We start from the raw sequence: 16,467 nt of genomic DNA on the forward strand, positions 1-16,467 counted from the left end.
TGGCATGAGGTGTAACTAACTAACTAACCATTTGCTCCGAAGGACAGGCTCTTGATCACAGCTCAGCCCATTTCGAGCCAAGCTCGTAGCACGTAGCTGGAACGGAATTAAGCCAATTTATTATTTACAACAGAGAAATCCAGATTTCTAGCAAAATTTTCGAGAATCACTATAATTTTTCGATAAACAAGGTTCATCTTAGCTAGTCCAAACCAGGCAGTGATTTACAAATTCTTCTTCTTTTAATCCAAATCAAATCCATGTTCGTTGCTCATCACAGTTCACAGTCATTATTGCTGATCACGATGCAGTGTCAGCAGACATAATGGTGCGTTATGCAACGTTGCATATATCGTTACCGAGCTATACAAGTTAGTATTCCTCATGACTCTGATCGATGGCAATACAACGGAAATTACATATAAGATATAGAAGATCATGCAATGCTGTGCAGATCAAAAGTTAGGAGTCAAATAAAAGGATACCAGTTCGTTTTTCCTTATCCTGAGTAAGTGAAAATGAGATATGCTGCAGACATGTAACTTCTTAACAAAACGCTATCTAGATTACGCATTACGCAAAGTAGGCAATGAGAGAATTGGCATTGAATTAAAATAATTTTTAATTTATATTGACCGAATGCAACATTCCGTAACAAAAGTTAAACGACGGTCCGGCGATTAGTGACACACTCGCATATGTGTTACTGTGGACTTTGTACGCAGTGAGGAGTTTAGGCTTAATGACTATTTCGAAAGAGCGAGACAGTATTAACATGTTAATGAATCTGATATTTAAGATAGATTATAGACGAGATATATGTACTCGCTACGGTTATGTCTCTGAAGATACCACTAATTCAAGTTTCTAACATAGCATCTGCATATAGAATGTATGATGACGGACCGAATAAAAAATTTGGGACCAGCATAGGCATCACCACCCCCTTAAACATATTTGTTCTTCTTTAATATACCTGCGATTCTAAATGATAAAATTATTTGTTGATCAGTTAGTTATAGTTATCGCTACATAGGCGTATTAGGATTACCAAACGCAACCATGGCAGACCATAACATCGAGGAAATGAATACCGGCATATGGGACAAATTCCAAAACGATTTTGAAAAGCAAACGAGGGAGTTGAAGGAACAGAACGCGAAGAGGTTGAACGCAAAGCAAGAAAAGGTGGATGAGCTCACTCAAAACTTGATAGACACCACAAAAGAATATGAGCAAAAGATAGCAGGGATTGAACAGGAACACGCGAAATTAATCAAAGACACTACAGACCGATACGAGCAAAAAATAGACGGGATTGTAAAAGTGCACGCTGATAGAATGAGAGGCACCATAAACCGATACGAGCAAAAGATCGAAGCGGCTGAAAAGGAGCACGAGGAAAAAATGAAAAAATTGATGAAGAAGCTCAAAGCTCAGATTGAGTCGCTGAAGTTCAGAGTCAGAAGCACATTGAACGAGTCCGATGAGCGGAGTGCTGAAATCAATCCCGCGGATGAATTGGAAGGCGAATGCATAGGAGGTAGTGTCGGCGTCTATGGTCGTGGTGAGTATATAGGCCTACAAGGGTTCCGTATAATATTTCGTATCAGCCTTAACATTAAAACCAGTGACAACAACTATAACAGGGCTTTTCACGCACACAATGAAATCTAAGATTTCTGAGATGACATCTTTTTTGTTGGGTGACTAATATCTTCTGTGTAGACAAAATGCATATGAATGGATGCCCAATTGCCCAATGAGATTGTCAATTATTTCCAGCTGCTGGTACCAATCAATGTTCCTGCCAAATTTATTACTATTTTATATCTCCATTGAAAAATTTGGACGGCTGACCATTAATTGGAACGATGAAACATCTGACTTTAAATATATTTATGAGTTTAGGACGTAATGTTCGGCATTGTATCGCATCGTGGTCTACTTTGAACTCGCAATGCTTCAAGTGTAGTATATACCAAACTGTCTAAAGGCCTGCAACTGGTTCAAGACCAGTTATATGGAATATGAGAAGAATTTTTAAACAAATTTCGGTAAATTTCAGCAGTCAAATATAGCGACATTTTGCATAGGATAGCATACAGGAAAGTCGCAACTGTTTCAAAAGAAAATGAAGCAGGTATTTTTTGAGGGGATTTCGCCTCGCGGAGTCTTCAAATCACCAGCAAATCTCCCATTAAATTGAGGTTTCCAATAATTTATTTTGAGTTACATTTGCCGTGATTACATTTCGGTGTCATTTCGATTGAAGACATTTACTTCTTCCACTTCAACTATTCTTGAAATCGAACTATTCACTCATTGCTTTAAAACTTTGTAAGGTAGAAATTAGCCTAGACAGGTTTACATAATCACGGGCCACAAAAACATGCAAGTATAGGAAAAACGGACGTGAGTAGCCTACTACGAAAAAGTAGAATTACTTCATGATTGAATCATTTCAGGAGTCGATTTGAGTTCGAGAACTCACATCACAGAGACCAGTTCAATGAATTAGTAGCAGCGATCAATCTTGTCATTCTGTCATCGTGGCCCAATGACTAATATATGTTTGCGACATGTCGTCCCAAATTATTTTTCAACATTAACCAGTTTTCTTAAAACCATTATGTTGCCTACTTGTATCTAAATGAGTTGAGATCTATTGTTGATCAGTTACTTGCAGTAGCCTACAGACGAATTTTAATAAAGCGTCAAACAAGTGAACCAACACTGCTGGAGGTTTGTCTCGGCTCCTACTCACAATATGATCTGCGTAAGCGGTGTCGTATAAAAGTCTAGAAGTAGGCCATGCTACAGGTTGGTAACTACGGAATCAAAATAAAGAATATCGGCTGGTGTACCGTGTAAATGACCATTGCAGTAGAAAAACACCATGAATAGCCGACCACAAACAACAACAAGTGAACCAACACTATCTTACAATGCCACCAATTGCATATTTTTCTACCGAGCAATCAGAGCCGAGTCTCGCTTACAGTTGCCAGCATATAATGCAATTAATAATGGAGCCAATATTCCAATGTCATCCAAATACAGGTGGCGGTACAGATATTAGTACCAAGTTCGAAGGTGACGTCGCTGCGGAGGGAGATATATTTGCCGGCAATAAATATGTCGTGAAGTCGAATGCAGAAGGCGATACTTCTGGTATTTCTGAACTCTTGGATGAATTTGGATCAAGAGCACAAGCGACCAACTCGCCGTCCGTATCCAACGAGTCCGAAGTCAAAGTGAAGTTAGATACTGGGGGTGTGTAATATAATCTGTTCCCGTTATAGATATAATATTTCAATCGAAGCATACATTACATATGTATCCATTAGGAACTGTGACTGGATGTGAAAGCGTGAATATTGTCAATAAAACCGTAAAAATTAATATTGGATCAAGCAATGATCGCGACGACAAGTCATCAGGTAGGTTATAAAGATATGATTCGGATGTTACAAACTAACGGGTGTATTATAATAACAGATGACGAAGAAGAAGGTGATAAAACTGATTACGTTAAGCTCCAGGGTAAGTTCGCTATAGTTATATATTTGGTTTAGGGGGAGGGACACAAAATCAGAAATGAATTTGAACTATCAGTAGATAGAGTCGCGCATACGCTGATACTTCCGTCCATGTATTATTTGCTAATACTGCTAATGCTGCTATAGAAGTATCAAACTATTGAAATTTGAATGCAATGACATTTTACAGCCGCCAGTTTCTGCAACTTGGCCAGAACTCGAAACTCTTAGCTCACAGCGTTCATTATAGCTCACCATGAGTGGCTTTAGTTCTTAATATATTTTTCGTCATAATTTCACTAAATATTAATTGCTATGGGTCTATAAGTAGTAAATTATTATTGGTATTAAAGTTACCCCAGAATTATGTGGCTGTCCCATTGTCCACGGTAACATCAAATCAAAATATACTCCTCTCCGCTCTCCGATCTGAAACGCGTATAAGTGGTGTCTTACAAAAGATTAAAGCGACAGCGGACCGCGGACCGCGGACCGCATTGAAAGTCGGCAGCTCAAGAATCATGAAAAGAATACCGGTCTGGTGTATAATTACCAATGTATAGTCGAAACATCATATATACTAACACAGCAAAAACAAATCTTAATATCTCCACCGAATTGTAGCGGATATATGAATAGCATGTTCATTATGAGCACACAGAATAGTTACTTCTTCTACTTACAGAAAAGGACTTCAAGCGACGTCTCCGACAGTGGGAAAAGCGCTCGGGTATAGCTGCTACATGCACAGACAACGAGTCATAGTTTTATGTAACCCTTATAACTCTATCAGTCATATTTTATCAACAGCATTAAAGGAAGCGACTGCATTTGCTGGACCGAATCGAAGAATCATTGAGCTCGTATTCCAGGACGAAAAGGAAGATTACTTTGATTACTTGATACAAGACGTTCTTCCCAAACTTGACGAAGCTCAGTTGAAAGAGATTTCATCGTGCATTCAGAGATATTCCATTGTCGACTTAACTCAGAGGAATTACGATTATCGATACCTTCTGGTGTTTTTCAACTGTTCCCCGCGCACCGAATTTGACAAATTACTGATGCGAGGCAAGTATGTGCAATCGCGGGATATTCGAAATCTGGTCAAGGCTCTAGACACCAGAAAGGTAATGTAGAAATGTTTCGATTTACGCTAACGAATACACTTTGTCCAAGCTCATTTTACATTCCAGTGCATTACTAGCATAAAACTCATCGATTTGAGCTATTGCAAGTTCGAAGCAACTGCGTTCATTGAGTTGGAATTGCTTCTTTTCTACTCCCGCCATGTAATCCTAGATGGATTAACGGAGTCGAGTGTCGTTTATGTGAACAAGGAAGTGACATTTTCTGTTGAGAACGCGACGCAACTAGCCAGAACTATCGCGGACCAGGAAAAGGTGTGTTATCAACGTTGATAAACAACAGATACGTTCTCATGAGTTCGATTTGAAACAGCCATTGTGTGTTGGGCTATCGCATTGCTCCTGGAATTTCCAACTGATAACAGCGCTCGCTCCGATGATGTCGAAGCTGACGATGCTCACTTTACGATTTTGCAAGTTGGATCAGCAAGCAGTCGCGAGTCTAGTCGAAGGCATCAAGTTGGTGAGTTAATTAACATGATATTGCTAGTTTGAAAAAAATATTTTATTTTGAATCATCAGAAGAAGCAGTTGATGATATTGGATCTTAACGACACCAAACTCGAAGAGCCCAGTTTCGCCTACATCTCTCAGTGTTTGGGATCCCTGCACAGTCTTTACCTAAGCAGCGTGATGTTAAAGGACGGCGGGATCGATTCCCTTTTAAAAGGACTGTCACAAGTTGGCGAAAGCGTACGGAATGACCTTACTAGCCAAGACTAGAATGACCTCGAAATTCTTTCCAGAGAATGGAATGCCTTGATATCTCGTTCAATCCATTTAATCGGGATAGCGTCACACGACTTGTGGAGACTTCACAAAATAAGATTAAGGCGGTTCTCTTTTCCGAAGAACAAATACAATTATCCCGACACCGGGTAAGTTAACGTCGTAGTTAGGATTGCATTCAAAACAAATGGTGTTTTAGAACACTTTGCTTAAAACGCGTTTTAAATAGTGCTTTATAAAAAGCCATTTGAAATAACCAATTTTTTTAATAATTATGCTATAATTGTGCAAATACTTTCGTAAAACATGTAGTATGAGCCTAGGGACGATTTACACCCGATATAGTCGACGTATACGATATGGAATGGTTTGAAGCCTCGATATCGTCGTCGGTTCAACAGTTACAGCACGTAGTTATAGAAACGATGGCAGAGAATGGATGTTCTGATGAAGATGACAGCCAACCGCAAATATGCTGCATTGCGATGTAGACCAAGTCAAAGGTATTTTTGGTCCGTTTAGGACATGGGTCAGAAGCCTTTTTCGACAAAGGAGCCATATTTACCGACGTATTCAATAGTCCATGTCATTCCAATGTGATGTCACAATTCAGATTCGTGACGGCATGGCGGCATGGCTAAAAACAATGAATTTGAATACATGTTTTATGAAAGGGCCATCTTTTAAACATGTTCGTTTTAAATTGATTTTGTTTTGAATTGCAACCTTAGTCGCAGTTTATAGACGTTGAGAGCTAATACAATCTACCCTATGATTACTGGGTTAAGCCTGAAGTACAATAGGATACAATGGCCGGTGCATTACAGGATTGCAGTATAGAATGTAAACGTGGAATGGCAGCGACCGATTTTGCAGCTTCGTTCCGCTTCGCTGAAGCTTTACTCAGACTTATTTTACGGCAGCGACTGTGGAATTTCTGGCAATCCAAAAGTTGTCTTCCAGAGCTCAGAATTTACTGAATCCGGTCTTGATCGAAAGCTACTGTCGCACTGATTTCGAAAATATCAATCAAAATATGGTGAAGCACCGTACTGAGATGAAAAACCACCCTCAACATCTAAAATCTGCATTGTTCAGAAAAATCGGATGACCGCAAAACAATGACCCATTGCGGCTCTTCGATTGTTCTGAACAATGCCGATAATTCAGACTTTGAGGGCGAATTCTAATCGGTTCAGTGCCTGATCATATTTTTATTGATATTTTCGGAATCAGTGCGATAGTAGCTTTCGATCAAGACCAGATTCAGTAAATTCTGAGCTCTGGAAGACAACTTTTGGATTGCCAGAAATCCTACAGTAGCTGCTGTAAAATAAGTCTGAGTAAAGCTTCAGCGAAGCGGAACGAAGCTGCAAAATCGGTCGCTGCCATTCCATGTTTACATTCTATAATTGCAGAGTGGCTTGCAAATTGGTGATACATTTTTTATTGCCGCTATTTAAATCGAACGCGATTGACAGGACATCATGAAAATGGTGAAAAGAGATGGAGAGCTGTTGTCGGCAAAGTCTCCGGATCACAATTTAGGAGAAGGCGGCACCAGTAAATGGTACATACCACCGAAGCAACAAAGTAACGTGGTGGAAGCAGACTGCCGTAAGGAACCGAATGTTTCGCATAAGCTAGGGCACGGAGGAATCTCGGACCAACAAGTACGCTATTGTACGACTGCTGGTGAAAATCACGTACAATTTCCTGATTTTCCACTCCCCCAATCAACGCTCCTGTCGGTATTTGCTCTATCATTGAGATGTGACTTGATGATACTAATAGAACGCCGATTTCCGTCACTTAGGAAGTGATTGCCACGCCATCTAAAGACCAATATTGCTTCTGGACACTTTTGGGAGCAAACAAAGTTCCGAATGAAACGAAACGATACATCGAAAGCATATCGGATGAAGATATTAGGAGAAGAACGATTCAAAACACACTGGTATCATCACTGTATAGCGAACAATTACCTAATTTGGCGACTCTAAATAAACTCTCTCTTTAGTATCAATGCTATCAATGCGGAACAAGAGTGGCATTCTTCTGCGATAAAATAGATTTGCTGGAAGCGGACCATTTTCTTCGAGACCGAAAGTTTTTTGGGCTACACCAAAACTCCCACTGCATCATCGTGGCCCGAGCTGAAGATGACAGCAGTGATAAACTATAAAAACCGAATAAATGCTCATCGCTCATACAAAGTAACTTTTTCAGACCAAAGCAATAAGTCGTCATCAGTCATGGGGAAATTAATCGGCAGCAAACATGCATGTAACTTGCAATGCTCAGTTAACGGGTATGTATTGTTAGTGCCGCTTTTATATTATATCGACCATAAATAAATATATTTCTTAATAATATGTGTGTCTCCGTCTAGTCCGCGTGTGCCTATTTTCTCTACCTTTAAACGAGCTCGAGAGGGTGTGAGATGAGAGGAAAGTAGGGATGGTGTGAACGTGAGGTTCACGTTCGTGTTCTGTGTGTGAACCTCGGAAAATTTGAGGTTCGCGTTCACAACAGAACCTTTGTAGGTTCTGCACTGTGAACCTTTTTCATATATTGCAATTTTCACTTCATTATAACATCTTTGGTTCAAATTTATTGACTTGCAACTGCGGGCCACTCTATGCATGGAGCTGGCAGCATAAACATTCAGCACTAAACGAGCATGCCCTTGACAATCTCAAAATTTTACTTGTATTGTTACAAAAGTTTGCTCGAAATATCCAGCTTTCCGTTTGTGCAGATTTAGTGTCTCTGTGCTGTGAGCTTGACCCGCAATCACATGACATCAAGAGCGAAATACACTGTATTTTTTCAGCAAATGATCCTTATTCAACCAATCAATGAGATTGATATCGTCTTCTGACGTAAAAATCTAGCAGGCGTACGGGATCAATCTTGACTACATATGTATACTGTATCATAAAAACCAAATCCGTGCGACTGGGGTGTTGGCTATACTGCTGTATAACTTGTTAATCGCAATAGCAAGTATAGAAACCCATTTTACACTCTGCTAAATATCCATGTGGCAATACTCAGACGCCGAATACATTGTCCGATCAGGTCGAAATTGTTGGCAAAGCGACGCAAGATACTGATTTTATGGGATTATTATAATCACCTAATTGAAATATGGGGTTTAAATTAGCAATATGACGTCACGTGACGTCATGAGGTTCACGTTCGTGTTCACACAGAACCTTTCAAGAAGGTTCACGTTCACACGAACCTGAACCTTTCAGATATTCACACCATCCCTAGAGGAAAGTCATCTTTGTAGTGGCCGGATTTGGTGATACAACTTCCCATTGGGTATACACTGGACAGCAATTGCCTCTCCAATGCCTCTTGAAAGTCTTTGCTTCTAATACTGCTAAACACGTTACATTAGCTTTCAATAATTGACTGATATTTACTCATTCACTCACACTTGTCCGATGTAACATACTGCATGGTTTGACTTGCTGCTCCAGTCGAACCTCAAATCTGCTTATAGCAAGCCCCATTATAGTATAGTAAGGAAGTGTGGAAAGGCGATGACCAAGATTAAACGTTTTAGGCACTGTTTGGGTTACGTATAAATTATGTGTACTTTGTCTTTTTATAGAAAGAAGGCGCGAAAGGCCGACGATTAGCTAACGTAGTCTACAATATATTTTTTCAGTAGCTGGTGTATAACTGCATAACCCTCTCCATATTTCAGCATGAATATCAGAACATACAGGTGCCGATCCTGCGGAGAATCTCTCGGTCTTTATTATTACTTCGCACAGCCGTGTGACAACCAGCTCAACGCTATTTGGTGCTTGCTACAAGAAGATCCAGCTTTATTGATAGTAGGAGCTACCTCGAAACTTGCGAGGAACATCAAGAAAAAGATAACTGGGTGAGAACGTGTCGCCGTGCGGGGAAACGACTCGACTGATTGAGAGGGAGAAGCTGAAAAGGATCGAGAGCGCATAATTCTAAAATGCATGATGACGATACGATGTGCAAACTTATAAACAAGTATTATCATCCTGCGCTTAACCTGTTAATTTCGTATTGCTAATTTTAACGTCTTGCTGTTGCTGAATCCACGTGTGAACGATATAATAATTGATGGCTAGATGATAGCATAATCGGCTACATCTTACTACTAAGCGACCTTCACACAAATCAAAATCAGTTGTGGCGTGACGCATAAATTCGACGATACCGATCTTTATCACGATTAGGATACTACAGAACTAGACTTATTATTTCCAATAAAATATGTATACGGACTGGAAACAAATGAATTCATTTAATGTTCCCGTTCAATTATATTCAGGATTGCTCAATGTTTAGGCTAGCAGAAAATAAGCATCGATATACACACGCAATACGTCAACGCGAGCTTAGAGTTTGGCGATACGGTGTCATTTAGTATCTTTACGAGGGCGGGCTGCGACATAGATATCAGACATTGTTCAGTGCGGTTTCATCGTAATGCGCCGTGTGGCGAGATAGCGTAGTTGTTCGTTCTAGAGGGCTCCATACCAATACCGAGAAAACCATTACCGATAATGGACATAACCGAGAATGGACAATACCGAGAATGGTCATTACCGAGAATGGACACCACCGTGAATGGACATTACCGAGAATGGTCAATGTCAAGAATTTAACTTACTGAGACGGACGGGGAAGTGAGTGACGCTGTTGGTTATGCACCAGTGTCACGGCCAGTGTTGGGATCAAGTCGCTACCTTCGAGTCACGAGTCATTTCGAGTCATTGCAAATTTTGACTCGAGTCAAGTCAAGTCAATCGATTTTCGAACGTGACTCGAGTCAAGTCAAGTCATTCGATTTTTGGAGGTGACTCGAGTCAAGTCGAGTCAAGTCAAGTCACGAGTCAAGTCACAATTCAAGTCAAGTTGCCTTTTCGAAGTATGAGGCATGATTACGTCATTGCATTTTGCTGGCTGTCTGAAATAACGATTGCGTGGTCATTGATTTTGAACAGATGAACGAATGTATAGTTAAATATACATGCAAAAAGGCATTGTATCACTCACACTGCTAATTGCATAGTCTCAGTTCATAGTTACCAGCCGAAATAGAGAATAGAGAAACGAATTGATAAGATGCAATACATTCATTGCCCACTTACAAATTGATATGATACAATTCGAGCTCGCGCCAATGGTTGAGGACTATATAAACTATATTCGAATTTAATTTCAATAAACCAAGAGGTTTGGTTATTGTTAAAAATGAGAACATAAATAGACATTTTGCTAATAAATTACTTCACTATACTAGTTTACGACTACGTAAGCTGTATGCTTCGATCACTTCGTTTGCGGTCAATTTATTTGTGAGGTAACAATGGGCTCAGTAAAGTGCACGATCATTGAATGATTGGTCGCTCTCACGGGTTACCCAAGATATGCAAGATCCTGGGATTTTTATCAAAACCGATTTGATGACTTGAAATTGAATCGTAAATTTTGCTCGGAGTAACGAGTCAATCCACATTTCTGATACAACGAGTCAAGTCAAGTCAAGTCATTTTAGCAAAATGACTCGAGTCAAGTTAAGTCATACGAAAAAGGTGACTCGAGTCATCCCAACACTGGCCACGGCACCAATGGTAGTGGTTCTATGTGTTGGAGGTTTATCGGGGCTCCAGATAATTTGTGATCAGAGCCGTTCCTACGCAAATCTTTCCAATTAACAAAAAAATGCGTAAAAACATCCTGCCAACAGTTATAGAATAACGCGATAATCAAATATTCGGCATGCAATACCTATAGTGGCCGAAAAAATTGACAACATCGAGTAATTGGAAGTCGCCGATTCAAGGTACTTTAAGCGATGACAGAATTATGGTTTAATCCCAATTTTACTAATTCACTTCATATCGCGGACAGCTGGACACGGAACATCTTGCAGTGCGATGAAAGCCCTGGGATTTGGACTGGGATAAAACTATGCTCGTGTTGATATAATACCTGGAGTTCGAAAAAAGAACATCGCACGTTGTTGATGGATTAGCGCAGGGACGGATCCTCCAATATGCGAACCAGAGACATAACAATTTGGAGGGGTACTAGAGTTTGCGTAACTCAGCGAATATGCAGTATACACTGCACTGCAAGCAATTTGGACGGATACTAGAGTTTGCGTAGCTCAGCGAATATACAGTATACACTGCACTGTAAGCTTTCGACTTTCTCCGTCGAACTTTACTGTATTGGGCTGCTATAATCCTTCAGGGTTGGTGCAAGCACTGTTATGTATCATTACTTTTTAAGCCTCTTTGAGGTACAGAACTTCAATATGTATACAATGTTCTTTCCAATTCTTTACTAGTTGCTGACGATTGCCCCTGACGAGTGTCAGCCGAAAATACCCGGGTTCATTTCAATACGAATGATGAATATACTATTTAATTGTAGAATTACAATTACTTGACTGCACCGGTGTGAATGTAGCATTAAAATTCACATGGCCACGAGGACCTACTTAGCACCGCACATTCTTAGGAAAGAATGGAGCAACCCCATCATGCATGCACGCATCTTGTCGAAATAAAAACGTTTAAAAAAGTCTGAGAAAAAAAAATATCTATGAAGCTCGCTGATGTTTAGTGAGATAATATGTAGAATATGTATACTTCTCTATACCACATGGACAATCGAATTAGCATTTTGCAAGCTCACAAATAGCTCAAATAGCTGACGATATCCGTTTTACAGCCATTCAACCGTTTCAAACGTCAAAGCGACACTGTAAGGACCTCACAAATTCACCGCCAGTGTATACCGCGAGCTCTGGCGATCGAGACATTGTGAGACACGGAGTACAGACAGTACCCGGTACATTTCACACGAGAGACGAGAGAAAAAATACCGGTACTATAACGCAACGTTCGCTCTGCTGCATACCATGTACTGTGTGAGTTACGACTACTTCGTATCGACGATATTGAAGTATCAAGTTGATTTTGTAGTACGATTGCGACGGGAAAGATTATGTCAGGTATATCTAAATGCAATGTACAAATTTTAGCATTTATTCCATGGCACGCTTTGATTGGTTTCAGCGAAAATAACGTTTGGTAAAAAGGTCACAGCGGGCGGAGATGCATTTATTGGAACTAATCAGGCAGTGAAGATCGTTGGGGCGGAGAGCGGGACATCACCAGTGATTCCAGAGATAAGAGCAGCGAGGCAACAAGCGTCGACTGAGAATGGTAAATTACCTCCACATGGATTATGTGTTACGGCTACTATAGGTACTTTTACTTGGCAAAGCATTACTGCAAGTCGCATCAAAGCGTATAAGTACCAGCATCATCGCTATCGGTGTCTTGCAAGGGACAGTAATAGGCCTATTTGATCACGTAGAAACCACAGCTTTGGTTTAGGTTCGGAAATCGCATTCTCAGACGAGTTACAAGCGACTGGCGACTTGTTCGCTGGGGCTGACAATGCTGTGAAGGTGTCTTACCAAGAGAAATCTGAACATCGCGATCCGGCTTCTGCCACCCAGTCTCGAACTAGGAGAACCATTGCTGAAGCCAGGGATAGATGTGAAGTAAGATTATGTCACGGATGAATAGATTGAAACAGTTCGAAAATTGACGTCTACTTTTTCTGCGTTTCAGACTAACCAACAAGGAGACAGAACCTTTAGTTCTGAAGATCCCAGATCTTCGGGGGCGCCCTAAATGATTACCGAAGAGTTGCTGATTGAGCGCGAACTGAATAGAGTTCGACACCGATTTGCATTGTACCCATTAATACTGAATTCTCTATGCAAATCATTACTGATGAACATTGTACGATATACGCATAGTATATAGATCGCTATGCCTATTTGTAGTTGACTGCTGATTATAATCCATAAGCTGCAACCTAATTGCAACATGGACTCCACTGCTCACCAAACTTCCACTGCTGACAACGCGACTCGTTATGAGTCAATGTCCTCCGATCCGTGTGAAAAAGTTATCGCGACATTGTAATATGCAGTGCAGTGTATACGATAATGAGTAATGACAGTCGACGCAGTATGCCTATACGGCCATATATAGTCCTATATAGATATACATTTCGATATGGACTAAAATGATTCGCACTCTAACCCTGTCAACATATAGTGTATTTCCGTCCCTGCTGAAAGTGTTTATTGGTGTGTTGTTTATAATGTTACAGTGACGAGGTATTGATACGAATGTACGTTAATGTCAGTCAACGTAGGATATAGACAACAGACGTAGACTTGATTATCGAAATGGATAAATTGCTAGCACACGATTCCAAATCTGACTCATATATTGCCAAATATGTGTCTTGTCGCTCCTGACGAATGTGTTTGTGACATTATTCAGTGAATATACCAATATTGTTCAATCTCGTATATTGAAGAATGAAAAAATTGGAATTGTTACGAAAGAAAGAGATTGCTCCATACGGTAGAGCAGGGGCGGGCAACTTCTCCGATAGACGGGCCGGATATGGGAAAATGAAGCACTTGTCGGACCGGATTACAGATATATATATATATTAATCCCGTATTTATCCAACTATATAAGGAATAATCGTATTTAATGTGAACATTGAGTATAAAGCGTAGACACCAAAACAGTAGCCTATTTAATGAATTTATTAACAGTAGCTGTTGAAGTCAATCGGAAATCTGTGGTCGGTCAAAGTTGCCAACAAGTTGTTTGGACGCAGGCTGCATGTAGTATGTAGAAACCCTTAGTAAAGACTGCACGTTAGCATCAGTTATATTGGAACGTAGCCTGTTCTCGTTAATATTTACGGTCGAAAATATATGTACATTACCCGAACAGAGCAACTAGTTTCATGTCCATCTTTCCCAGGTTGACTGTGACGCATAAAATTTGTCAATACTTTCAGAGTAAAGAGCTTCTTGGAGGTACAGAAGTTCAATATACAATTTAATGGTATAATCATATTGAAATGTACCCGAATATTTTCGGCTGACACTCGTCAGGGGCAATCGTTAGCAACCAGTAGAGAATTGGAAAAAAAAACCGCGTGTATATCAACAATCGCATCACAAAATATGTCGACACCATCTTGGATCTCAAATTAGAGAGCGTTCAATATATCATTTTAAAGGGGCACTGCGCTCTAAAAATGATGTGGTCTCAAATTGAAGGTAAAAACGAACAAAAATTTTTGGCCGCGGCCATTTCCTTCAGAACGCCACCGTAATGGAGCTGCAATTTATTGAAATTTCTACAAGACCAGCTGCCGCGGCTGCTTAACCCGTTACATGGCACGATATCTTCATCGTCGCACTTGCTCGACGCGATTAGGCAGTCACGCAGAGAACAAATTTTAGATAGTTGTCAGCCGATGCTATGAAGGAAATGTGTCTAAGTTTCGTTCTCTGCGTGACTGCCTTATCGCGTCGAGCAAGTGCGACGGTGAAGATATCGTGCCATGTAACGGGTTAAGCAGCCACGGCAGCTGGTCTTGTAGAAATTTCAATAAATTGCAGCTCAATTACGGTGGCGTTCTAAAGGAAATAACCGCGGCCAAAAATTTTTGTTCGTTTTTACCTTCAATTTGAGGCCACATCATTTTTAGAGCGCAGTGCCCCTTTAAGATGGTACACGAACTCCTTCTGTAGACAAAGCTTGGGCTGATATATTTTGATATAGGTCGTCTACATGGCACACAGATGAAAGTGTGAGCGGCCCCTTCCGATGACGCGAAATCTTTGTTCTCGGTAATTTTTTGCTCAGGCTGGAACGCATAAACCAACATGTCCCCAGATTTATCAGAACACGTGCATCATGCTCAGTGAAAATCGCACCCTTAAGTCATCCTCTTAAGATTGATGCTGACCGATCAAAGGCCATTAATTCTGCCGTCGGCAAACATTTGTTAGATAATCCGATTTGTGCGAATAATCATCGAGACGACTGATTTCGAATCGTTGGGCAGGGCCGTTCACAATTCCATTTGTGTGCCTTGGAGTCGACTTTTATCAAAATACACCAACCAAAACTCTGTCAACAAAAGGAGTTCGTGTACCACCTAAAAATAGTACATTGAACGCTCTCTCTTTCATGCTGGTGACGTCATATTTTGTGATACAATTGTTGATTACAATGTTCTTTCCAATTCTCTACTAGTTGCTGACGATTACCCCTGACGAGTGTCAGTCGAAAATATTCGGGTTCATTTCAATATGAATACAGTATTCAATTGTATATCGAAGTTCTGTACCTCCAAGAAGCTGGATTATCCAACAAATGTTTGTCAATGGCATAGTTTCTGGCCTTTGATCGCTCAGCATCAACCTTGAGCGGATGAGTCATGGGCGAGCTTTTCACCGATCGTGATGCACGTTTTCTACGATTGTTGCTATACAGTGTTCTTTCCAATTCTCTACTGGTTGCTGACGTGTGTCAGCCTAGCCGTAAATATTCGGGTTCATTTCAATATGAATATACTATTCAATTGTACTTTCAAATTGGAATTTCACTTTCAAAGTAGAACTCTCTGCGGGCCGGTCAAAATCACTTCGCGGGCCGTATGTTGCCCGCCCCTGCGGTAGAGCATAAAACTGCCCAGATCCACATTGTCACCGCGCCGCGCGACCGCAACGTGCGGCCACAGCAGACGTCGGTTCGACCACCAATTTCCACCTTTTCCAAACCTCCAAGGTCACTTCGACTCCGACTCCAAATTCTTTATCATGAAAACAATTGCTTTCAAAAGTATCGTCAAATTAATAACAATAACTATATGATAGGATTTATATGTACTATCAATCACTATTATTAGTAACGATACAGATCAGGGGCGACCAAACCGTGTCCCGCAGGCTAAAGAGGTTTTGTGTGGCGTGCGAGGTAATTCTCGAAATTAGATATAACATCAGGAAAAATTGCAAGGCCAACCAAAATTTGATTAGCCTGACCGTGACTGCGAAATTTGATGATGACTAAAACATCGGTTTTGACGCATTGGCGTAATCAGGGGTCAGCCACATTTATCGCAGATCTTCG

At 40.5% G+C, this 16,467-nt stretch overlaps 2 protein-coding genes across 3 annotated transcripts; both read left to right on the forward strand.

Annotated features, from left to right (window-relative positions):
* The first annotated feature begins 267 nt into the window (after window positions 1-267).
* LOC145454310 (uncharacterized) lies at window positions 268-9,716 on the forward strand. Of its 2 annotated transcripts, none has more exons than XM_080332302.1 (15): window positions 268-1,567; window positions 3,064-3,276; window positions 3,351-3,443; window positions 3,502-3,546; window positions 4,228-4,272; window positions 4,353-4,672; window positions 4,739-4,945; window positions 5,004-5,153; window positions 5,213-5,383; window positions 5,437-5,568; window positions 6,901-7,170; window positions 7,236-7,376; window positions 7,440-7,590; window positions 7,649-7,730; window positions 9,144-9,716. In XM_080332302.1, the coding sequence occupies exons 1-15, from the start codon at window positions 1,063-1,065 to the stop codon at window positions 9,328-9,330; spliced, it is 2,712 nt and encodes a 903-aa protein (XP_080188428.1). In that variant the 5' UTR covers window positions 268-1,062; the 3' UTR covers window positions 9,331-9,716. The 2 variants fall into 2 exon arrangements, with proteins under 2 accessions (XP_080188428.1, XP_080188429.1); XM_080332303.1 differs by having other exon boundaries at window positions 280-1,567; window positions 6,901-7,092.
* A 2,577-nt stretch (window positions 9,717-12,293) lies between these two features.
* LOC145454761 (uncharacterized) lies at window positions 12,294-13,832 on the forward strand. Its single transcript, XM_080332746.1, has 4 exons — window positions 12,294-12,449; window positions 12,514-12,663; window positions 12,838-13,007; window positions 13,078-13,832. Exons 1-4 carry the CDS (start codon window positions 12,443-12,445, stop codon window positions 13,138-13,140), a joined length of 390 nt encoding a protein of 129 aa, XP_080188872.1. The 5' UTR covers window positions 12,294-12,442; the 3' UTR covers window positions 13,141-13,832.
* Window positions 13,833-16,467: the final 2,635 nt, after the last annotated feature.

Source organism: Botryllus schlosseri, chromosome 13, assembly GCF_051294905.1.
Source record: "Botryllus schlosseri isolate E-star chromosome 13, Bs_hap1, whole genome shotgun sequence".
Lineage (NCBI taxonomy): Eukaryota > Metazoa > Chordata > Ascidiacea > Stolidobranchia > Styelidae > Botryllus > Botryllus schlosseri.